Genomic DNA, 10,001 nt, shown 5'->3' with positions numbered 1-10,001 from the left:
GGGCCGGGGCTGGCCCTGGGGAACCTGTCTCCAAGAGCCAGGGAATGTTGGGAGTCCTCGCACCAAGTCGGGGTGCCAGGGGACCATGAGAGGGAGAGGGGGAGTCCGGCAGCGCCCCGTCCGGGTGCCAGCCTGCAGTGGGGTAAAACTTCCCAGGCAGATGACCCATCCTGCTTCCCCGCGCAGGCGCAGGCCAGGGCCGGGCCCCAGGGCGGCCCCTCCGCGGGGAGGGGAGGAGGCGCGAGGCCAAGGTGCTGGAGGGGGGGGGGGGCTTGGCTCTCATCTTGGCTGTCAGGCCCCGGAGAGGCCCTGGCTCTGTCCTGGGGGCTGCGTCCAACTGCAGCCAGAAGGCCCTGGAGCCTGCCGGAGACGGCTGGGTCCCGCCGGCAGCCAGGCCACCAGGAAGCCTACTGGCCACAGATCCCCCCCTCTCAGGACGCAGCCAGCAATATCCCACAGGAGACAAGGCCTGGTTTGCATAGTCTGCACGTTTAATCACTTTAAAACCTTTAACATTATCTCGTGTCCATTAAATAGAACCAACAATGCTGGGCCTGTTTAAATTACAAGGAAAAAAAAATCACCATGTGCCAACCCAGTATCTTACAAAACCAGCCAGGCCGGCCACAAGGGCAGGGGTGGGGGTCGGGAGGGCCCCCTGCCCCCCCCCCGCAGGTGGACACCAGGGAGCTAGGGGAAGCGTAGGGGGCTCCCAGGTGGGAGGGGACTGATTGTCCTACTGGGAGGGGTGCAAAAGGCACGTCAGAAGAGGGGGTCGGGGCGTGATAGGCCAGTGCTTCCCCAGCAGGGCACAGTGATAGCGGGGCGCGGGGCTCGGGGCACGCCTGCCCACCCCTGGCACTTGGAGAGCCAGCCCCCCTAAGCCCTTGGCACAGCCCACGCGAAGCACAGGTCAGCCTACCCCCACCCAGACCCCCTTTCCCAGAGCCTCGCCGGCCTGCCTCTTCAGGACTTGGGCACTGCGGGTGCTCAGCCACCGGCACCGCCCAGCCTGAGGGCTGGGTGGCAGTGGGGGAGGGTGGCGGCGGGGGGAGGGAGGAGGCGGGTGGTCCAGCTGCTACCCCCGTTAAAAATACAAAAAAAAAAAAATCATCTAAAGTGAAATCATCACAAAGTGAAAATATATCCTCGAACAGCTCCTGAGATCCACAGGGGAAGCAGCATGGGGGAGGGGGCGGGGGGGGGCCCGGCAGGCCATGTCCCTCCCCACCACCCACCCAGGGGCTCCTGGGCTGTGAGTGCCAACAGCCCAGCCGCCCCGGGCTCAGAAAACAGGGGCTTGGGCCCAGGCAAGGGGAGGGTGCTCGGGGGCCGGGGGCTCGGCGCGGCCCGGCCAGCCAGGCGGCCCGGGGGAGCGGCAGCCTGAAGCCCAGCACCTGCCTTGCCTTGGTCCCTTCCTCCGCTCAAGGCTTCTGCCACTGGAGGCTCACCGGGGTGCAAGCCAGGGCCAGGTGGGGGAGCCCTTGGGAGGCGCCTCCTCCTGCCCTGGACGGGGCCATTATTGCTTTAGAGGGGCAAGGAGGGGCGGGAGCTGCAGCCTGGGTCCCAAGCCCCAGGGAGGGCCGCCCCTCGGCACCGCAGGCCTCCGTGGGGCCTCAGCCTTGGAAAGCTGCCCTAAAGGTTTCACTCCTCTGTCCCCGTGGCGGGCGCGGGGGGGGGGGGGGCGAGCTCCCTGCCCCCTGCTGGCTCAGGCTCCGGGTGGGCCCGGGGCTGGGGTGGGAAGCAGTCTCAGCTCCCCCAGCCACGTCCGAACCCAGTCCCAAGATAGAAAAATACTTTGGTGAGTTAAAAAGTGCCCGAGGCGGGGAGCGCGGGGCGCGTCACAGGGCGTCACAGGGCGCTCTGGTCTCTGATGAAGGCGGTCCTCTCGCCCCGGCCCTCGTCCTCCTCCGAGTCGGAGGGACCCTCCTCCTGCCAGGCGTCGGGCGGCAGCCCCTTGTAGGAGATGAGGCCGCGGTCCATGGTGTACACCTTCACCCCCCGGAAGCTGAAGCCAGAGCGCAGCTGCAGGACGAGGAAGACCGTGACGAAGACCAGCACGATGAAGGCGCAGCTCAGGCCGGCCACCACCTCGGGCAGGTGGGAGGGCAGCAGCCCGGCCTGCAGCCGTGGCTCGGGCTCGGCCTCCGCCAGCCGCCCGGGAGGCTGCGGCCGGGACTCGCGGCTGCTCTGGCTCTGCCGAGAGCACGTCCGCTCCACGGGGTCCAGGCTGGCGTGGCGTGGGCAGCTGAGGCAGTCCGTGGGCGCGGGGCCCTGGCAGGTGGCACACGAGGCGTGGCAGGGGACGCAGACGCTGGCCCGCATGGTCTCCACGTCGTTCTCGGTGCTGTAGTGCGTGTCGAGGACTTGGGACGTGAAGCCGGCGGGACAGAGCTGGACACAGCTCTTCTGGTGCAGCGAGAAGCCTTCCTCACACACTGCGGGGGGAGGGAGGGCAAGGGGGGGCAGCGTCAGGCGGACGTGGCCTTGGGCTGGGGACCTGCAGTCCCCAGGCACGTGCCTCTCCCTGCCCCTCCCCCCCCGCCACAGCAGCTCCCACGACTGACCCACGCAGGCCTGGCTGGACGTGAGCGTCTTGCAGCCGCTGCTCTCCGGGGCTGCGGGGAGCCCCTCGGGGGCGGTACCGTACAGCACGAGCGTGAACTTGGTCAGCGTCCCTGTGGCAGGGGACGAGGTGGTGAGTTTGGGAACCCCCTCCCGCCCCCAGCACCGGCCGCACCGGACAGGCTGGCCCCGCGGCCCCGCTACCGTAGTTGCTTGCGTCGCTGGTGTTCTCGATCTCCAGGACCCACTCGCCGGAGGGGTCCTCATCCCAGGAGTGGGTCGTCATGAACGCCCAGTCATTGAAGCCGTCCGCAGAGTAGTCGTGCGGCCTAGAGGGGGCGTTGCACCCAGATGGGGCTCGCGTGGCTGCGGACCTGGGCACCTCCCCCAGGCCACACCAACCACGGGCTAGACGTGCGCGGGGCTCTCCTGTTCCCCTACGAACGGACATCCTTAGCCAGGATTCCAGGGGGGCACCGACACTTCCCAAAGGGGCAGCTTGCTAGCCTGTTACACAGGCAGGAACCACAACTACAGGACACGGGATGTCCCACGGGACAACGCGGACACGGGATGTCCCACGGGACAACGCGACTCCTCGGCCAACGCTGCAGCCCCTCGCCGACCAAGGTGTGCTGACTGCCGGGCCCATGGGAGAGGAACGCAGGACGCAGGAGGACGGGGCGGGCACTCACCTGGCGGCCAGCAGGGTGGAGCGGGTGCCCATGGGGCTGACGAGGTGGATGGCCAGGTCCCCGCGGCGGTTGTAGGACAGGGTGAGCCGAGCCTGCGCGTGTTCCAGCCGGGTGACGTGGCTGGGCTCGCCCAGGCACGCGCTCACGCTCTTGCGCACCTCCAGCCGTTTGCCGATGTCCCTGGGCAGAGGACGCCGTGAGGCCCCTCCACCGGCGCGCGAGGCTGGCCCCACCACCCACCCAGGGCCCAGGCCTTACTTGGGCTCCGTGAGGATGTCGATAACGCACTTCCGCTGGGGGGGTACCGTTGTCCAGTTCTGGGCCAGGGCCACCATGGCACCAGCGTCCAGCAACCCATAGCCGTACGAGTGGCTCACTGTGGGGGCAGGCAGGGAGGCAGGTCAGCGGAGTGCGGTGGCCGCCTGCCGGAACGCAGCCGAGACCCGGCCCCCTGGCCCTCACCTTGGCGGCCCACGCCGTTGGTGGCCCAGTCGTTGGCATTGAGGTGAGCTGGCTTCGAGGTCCGCACCACCAAGTGCTGCATGTCCCGCCAGGTGAGGTTCTTGCTGCAGAGGAAAACGGGAGAAGCCATGCTGAATGCTTCTAGAAGAGAGAAGCTGGAGACTAAAGGTGCTTAGAGAGCACTGGGCCGCGGCCAGAGGCTCGGCCTGGCGTCCTAGTGACTCAGGAGGCTGAGATCTGGGGATCACAGTTCAAAGCCAGCTGGGGCAGGAAAGTCCATGAAACTTTTTTTGATTGTGGAACCTGAACTCAGGGCTTGGGCATTGACCCTGAACTCTTTTGCTCAGAGCTAGTGCTCTACCACTTTGAGCTACAGCACCACTTCCGATTTTCTGGTGCTTAATTGGAGATAAGAGTCTCATGGAGGGGCTAGAAAGGTGGCTCAGTGGTAAAGCGCTTGCCTTGCATGCCTGAGGCCCTGGGTTCAATTCCTCAGCACCACATAAGCAAAAATAAAAAAAGCCGGAAGTGGTGCTGTGGCTCAAGTGGTAGAGTGCTAGCCTTGAACTGAAGAGCTGAGGGACAGAGCCCAGGCCCAGAGATCAGGCCCCATGACCAGACCTCCCCACACACACACAAAAAAAAAAAGTCTCATGGAGCCAGGTGCTGGTGGCTCTGTAATCCTAGCTACTCAGAAGGCTGAGATCTGAGGATCGAGGTTCAAAGCTAGCCCAGGCAGTAAAGTCCGTGAAACTCTTATCTCCAATAATCCACCAGAAAACCAGAAGTGACACTGTAGCTCAAGTGGTAGAGTGCCAGCCTTGAGCTGAAGAGCTGAGGGACAGCACTCAGACCCAAAGTTCAAGCCCCAAGACTGGAAAAAAAAAAAAAAAAAAGGTTTCATGGAGGCTGGGAATGTGGCTCAGTGGTAGAGTGCTCACCTAGCATGCTTGAGCCCTGGGTTTGATTCCTCAGCACCACATACACAGAAAAAGCTACAAGTGGCACTGTGGCTCAAGTAGTGGAGTACTAGCCTTGAGCAAAAAAAACTCAGGAACAGTGCCCAGGCCCTGAGTTTGAGCCCCAGGGGGGAAAAAAAATTCTAACAGACTTTCCTGCCCAGAAAAGAGGGAGCTGTGGCTCAAGAGGCAGTGCACTAGCCTTGAGCAAAAGGGGTCGGAGATAGCACCCAGGCCGGGAGCTCAAGCCCTGGGACCAGCACATGCGCACACACAGCACTGGGGTGACATGACCGGGCTTACTTGGCCTCCAGGGTGAGAGCGATGATCCCAGCTGCCAAGGGGGCCGAGGCCGAGGTGCCTGTGTGAGACTCGGTGCACTTCTGCCGCAGGTCGGTGGTCACCTGCAGGGACAGCAGGGTTGGGGTCTGTGGCGGGTGGAAGGGCCTGAGAGGCCTGACCCACAGATCCTGGACACTGCCAGAATCAGGATGCTCGCCTCTTCCTCCTGGGGCTCTGCTAGCTGGCTCACCCACCTTCGTTTCTCAAGGAATAGATGGGGGCTGGGAGGTGAGGGGCTCAGCGCAGGGTTTTGGGTGACGCCTGTGCTACTCGAGGCCTGCCTGGCCGGTCTCACAGACAGTGGGACTTCAGAGCGGAGGGCGCCTGGAGGGGGCCTGAGGGCCTGGCAGCCCCACCCAGCCTGGCCCGCCCAGCCCAGCCCAGCCCAGCCCCGCCCAGCCCAGCCCCGCCCAGCCTGGCCCGCCCCGCCCAGCCCCGCCCAGCCCAGCCCCAGGCACCACTCACGATCTGCTTCTCGTTCTGGTTGCCGCTGCTGTAGGTGGTGGCCAGCGTGGATGAGCAGGCCTCGCTGTACCAGGGCACGTTGCCGAGCTGCGTGGCGCTGCTGATGGACAGCGTGTAGATGCTGTTGGTGTAGCCGTCACAGTTGCAGCTGTCATGCTCACGGCCCCCATTCCCCGAGGCCCAGACAAAGATGGAGCCCAGCCCCCCGCGGCCCTGCAGACAAAGTGGGCTGGGGTCACTGGGGATTCGGCCTTGGGGGAGGACTGGTGGCAGAGGCTGCTGCTGACTGGGGAGGCTGGAGTCTCACTCTTGGGGGCTCCGTGCCCCCCTCCCACCCCCCCTGGAAAAGCCTGGGGGTCATTATGCACGCTGACATAATGCAGTGGAGTGCACCAAAGTGCCAGAGTGGCTATGGACAGCTTTTCCTTCTCCATCTCTCGCTTTTAATGGACTATTACTACTGTTGCTATTTCTCTTGTGATGCTGGGGTCAAAGCTAGGGCCTCAGACTGGGGACAGGCTCAAGAAGCAGAGCACCTAACCAGCACACCCCAGGCTCTGGTTCAAACTCCAGCACTGAAAAAAACGAAGAGCCATGTCTGTGCATGCAGAGCACACGCTACCACTGAGCTAACCCAGCCTCCGAAGTGCTTGAACAAATGCACGACACTAAGCACCTCATGTAAGTGGAGAGCTTCGGGGAGGACCGCATTCAGCCAGCCCCGGAGGCGGGGCGGGACCCCGTTCACCTGGCTGACCCCCCCCCCCAAGAAGGCCTCCTCGGCCAGGCGGGCCGGCCCGTCCCGGAGGCGGGGGCGGGACCCCGTTCACCTGGCTGACCCCCCCCCAAGAAGGCCTCCTCGGCCAGGCGGGCCGGCCCGTCCCGGAGGCGGGGGCGGGACCCCGTTCACCTGGCTGACCCCCCGGAGGAAGGCCTCCTCGGCCAGGCGGGCCGGCCCGTCCACTGTCTTGCCGTCGTCCTCGGGTCCCCAGCTAGCGCTGTAGATGTGGATGTGGCCGGGGTTCAGGCCCAGCGAGCGGGCCTCCACCGCGTCCGTCACCTCGCCGTCCAGCATGCGTACCCCTGGACAGAGGGTGTGGGAAGGAGGGGCTGCAACAGCTCAGTTGCCAGGGGGCTGGGGGAGGGGGGCCCCCCAGTCCTAGGAAGTGCCTGCCTCCAAGAGGGGAAAGGAGACACCACCCCCTGCCCCAACCTGGCACCTGAGGCCCCTGCGGCAGTCAGAGGACTCCTGCCGAGAGGACGCTTACTCCCCACCCGTCAGCAGCCCCGCCGAGTCCCGCAGCTCTCAGAGTTGCTAGGAACCCAAGAGAATATCCACACAGCCTGAAGGATCCACGGTGGGAAAGTGCCAGGCCATGGCCAGAAGGGAAGCGGGCGGAGAAAATCCCACCAAGGGGCAGTCTCACCTCCAAAAGAGGGCAAGTGGGCGGGGCCAAGGCGTCACTCAGCTCCAATAAGAGCAGAAGGGCGGGGCCACTCACCTCCAATGCGGGCGTTGTAGGCCACGCCCACACCACAGACTCCGTTGTTGGCCACAGCAGCCACCTCACCAGCACAGCGCGTCCCATGCCTGCCGCGGCCAAGAGCACAGTGTTCGCGGGGTGTGATCCGCAGAGCGCCCACCCACCAGAGCTCAGGCTCAGCCCTGCCTCCACGGGGGAGGGGGGGGCAGGGACGAGAAGGCCCGCTCTTGCCTGTTGTCATTCATCTGTGTGTAGCGGGGCTGGGGGTCAGGGTCCTGGTCATTGACGTCAAAGCTGGCTCCCGGATCCTGGGAAGAACAAGGCGAGGTGTCGGGAGAGGCCTGATGTGTCAGCAGAGCAGGGCAGCCCCCCCCCCGCCGGTGTGCCCCCCACGCCTCCTCACGTAATTGCCCGCCAGGTCTGGGTGGTTCTTCTCGATGCCATCGTCCAGGATGGAGACGACGACGCCATGTCCCGTGAAGCCCTGCGCCCAGGCCTCCCTCACGTTCAGGTCCCGCTGAGTGACACCGGACTGCAGACACACCCCGTCCCGTGACTTACAGGGTGGAGCCAGGCGGGCAAACACCAAGCATTCCCTCGCCACCCCAAAACGCTGTCCCCCGCCCTGCTGCTGAGAGGCCTGTGCTGGCGGGTGAGCCTCGGGGGAAGTGGGAGGGACTCCGGAGGGCAAGGTCAGGCTGGGCAGGAGGGGCAGGTGAGGGCAGGCCAGCCCGCCTCAGGACCTGGGGGGAGGAGGGGGCTGCTGGGAGCAGGGCCCCAGACACTGCGTACCAGGTACCACTGCTGGGGGAACTTGGGGTCCGTCGGCTCCTGGTATACATCCCGTTTGGTCCTTCTCTTCGCCACCTGCTGCTCCAGCCAGTGTACCTGGGAGGAAGAGGAAGGCACGCAGGTGGGGTCTGGCTCCTGAGAACAGTGGGGAGGGGAGGCTGGCAGCAGGGAGGGGCTGGCCGTTCGCACCTGAGGCTCCCTCTTCAGCCGGCTGTGCCACAGGTGGTGGGGGGACAGGGAGCGCTTCGTCACCGCTCGATGCCAGAAGTGGTAATAGTCGCCGAAGATCTGCAGGGGAGGGGAGAGGTGGGCTTTCCCTCTGCCAGTCTCAGGGGAGGCGGGGTGGGTGACCAGAGGCGGCGGAGGGAGGGGAGATGGGGAGAGCTTTGCATGCTGCCAACGACCCAGAGAGGCCATGCAGAGGACAGGGCTGCCCTCGCTGAGCGGTGCCGGGGTCTACGCAGCTATGCTAAGGAACCCACAGGGGGCACAAGCCAGGGCTCCCAATGCACTGGCCACCCAGATCCGGTCCTCCCGATGCCCTGGAGAGTTCCTGCTCCCTGGTGCCCCGATGCCTAACCGCCCGGCCCACCCCTGGGCAACGTCCTATGCCAGACGGGCAGGCCAGGCGGGAACACCTACCTGGCCCAGGTTGTGAAACCCATGCTTTCGTGCCAAGCTGTCGGCCACCGCCGGGCCCCCGGGGATGTGCACAGCCCACGTGTTGGTGAAGACCTTGTGGCCACGGGCGTCAGCCACCAGCAGGACCAAGGCTGCTGCTGCCACCCAGAGCAACCAGGGCCTCAGCTCCATGGGGGGGAGGTGGTCTCCTCCGCCTGCTCACAGAACCTCCTTCCCGCGTCTCTGCCTGCTCACAGCGCCTCTGATCCCCCGTGTTTGCTCGCTGCCTGGGACCCGGGGCTGGCTGGCGGGGGCATGGGGCCGGGGTGGGCAGGGCCGGGGGACAGGAGGAGGACTGCTGGCTCTGAGAAACAAGAGGACAGAGTCAGTCCCACCAGGCCCTGCAAGGGTGCCCTCGAGCCCACCCAGAAAGGGGCCGGGAGAGAGGGACGAACACACCAGAATGCTCCCTAGAAGATGGCTGGACCAAAGCATGAGCCCCAACCTCCTCCCAGCCTCCGTCCACCAAGAGAACAAGCCCAACACAGGAAGCGTGGCGGCTCGACTTGCTCCAAATCACAGACGACAAATAAAAGCTCACCACAATCAAGGGAAGAAAGCTCCATTACAAAGCACTATGTACACATGATCCCATTCTGTTCTTAAAAACTATTTATACCTATGTATTTATACATAGCCCAGAACACAATCTGGAAGGGCGCCCGCTAACGTGGCAACAATGGTTCTCTCAAGATGGCAAGACCCACGAGGGCTTCTCCACAACACCTAGGCATGTTTTATAAAAGTGTAAAATATTGGGTTTTAAAGCCTTTTCTTTTTTTTTGTAATGAACGAGGCCTATCCAACTCTGTAGGGTCTCCTAGTTCCACAGAGTCAGCCATAGTGACCTGAAAAGACTCCCAGGCTGCAGAGAAGTGGGCTAGGCCTGGGGGTCGGGCTCTGAGCCCTGGGGCTTACCGAGGCCTCACCCCGCCCCAGGGCTGGGCAGCCAGGGGTAAAGTCAGCGCTTCCTGGGGTGCCCGCAGCACACCGGCCTGGTCGAGGCCCCTACCTTGCGTAATGTGAGCCGGGCAGCCAGGCCAAACACAGGCTGGCCAGCCAGGAGCGCCCAGGTGAGCTGAATCAATAGTCCACGGGTTGTTTTTTCCTCCCTCAGTAAACAGACAGTGGGACCGCCCCACCGAGGGCCCGACTAGCCAGAGACCCAGCACTAAGGAGGGCAGCAGTGGGCGAGGTCTCAGGGGGCCGCGGGGTACCCCGTCTTGCGCCAGGCTCCCTGAACCTCCTCCCTGCTGCAGGGTGCTGCCATCCCCATGGCCCAGTCCAAAGGAGGTTCCGCCGGACGGTGAGATGGAGGAAGCACCCAGAGGCCTGGAGACTGGGGGGGGGGATGCCCCTCCAGGTCACACCCTGTAAGCAGCCAGGCGACTCCACACACGGCTCAGAGTATTTTCAGTTTACACCAAAATAACCTGACAGCTGACAGTAGAAGACAAGCGTAGAGCAGTGCGTCCACACCCCTGCAGGGCAGAGTCCACTGCGGCAGGCCTGGGGCCACAGCCCCACCTCACCTAGGACAGATAAAGCCAGCCCGG

The 10,001-nt window shown here is 64.4% G+C and overlaps 1 protein-coding gene across 1 annotated transcript; it reads right to left on the bottom strand.

Moving 5' to 3' along the window:
- Positions 1 to 1,672: 1,672 nt before the first annotated feature.
- On the bottom strand, positions 1,673 to 9,070 carry Furin (furin (paired basic amino acid cleaving enzyme)). The gene is made up of 15 exons (XM_013012113.1): positions 8,407 to 9,070; positions 7,954 to 8,052; positions 7,765 to 7,860; positions 7,376 to 7,504; positions 7,204 to 7,280; positions 6,991 to 7,079; positions 6,399 to 6,571; positions 5,489 to 5,701; positions 4,985 to 5,085; positions 3,723 to 3,826; positions 3,519 to 3,636; positions 3,261 to 3,440; positions 2,770 to 2,894; positions 2,568 to 2,678; positions 1,673 to 2,438 (listed from the first exon to the last, which is right to left on the bottom strand). Exons 1-15 carry the CDS (start codon positions 8,575 to 8,577, stop codon positions 1,852 to 1,854), a joined length of 2,373 nt encoding a protein of 790 aa, XP_012867567.1. The 5' UTR covers positions 8,578 to 9,070; the 3' UTR covers positions 1,673 to 1,851.
- Positions 9,071 to 10,001: the final 931 nt, after the last annotated feature.

This window comes from Dipodomys ordii, unplaced genomic scaffold, assembly GCF_000151885.1.
Source record: "Dipodomys ordii isolate 6190 unplaced genomic scaffold, Dord_2.0 Scaffold15, whole genome shotgun sequence".
Classification (NCBI taxonomy): Eukaryota; Metazoa; Chordata; class Mammalia; order Rodentia; family Heteromyidae; genus Dipodomys; species Dipodomys ordii.
Note: the sequence above shows the minus strand (reverse complement) of the source record. Positions and strands in the feature narration are given on the sequence as shown.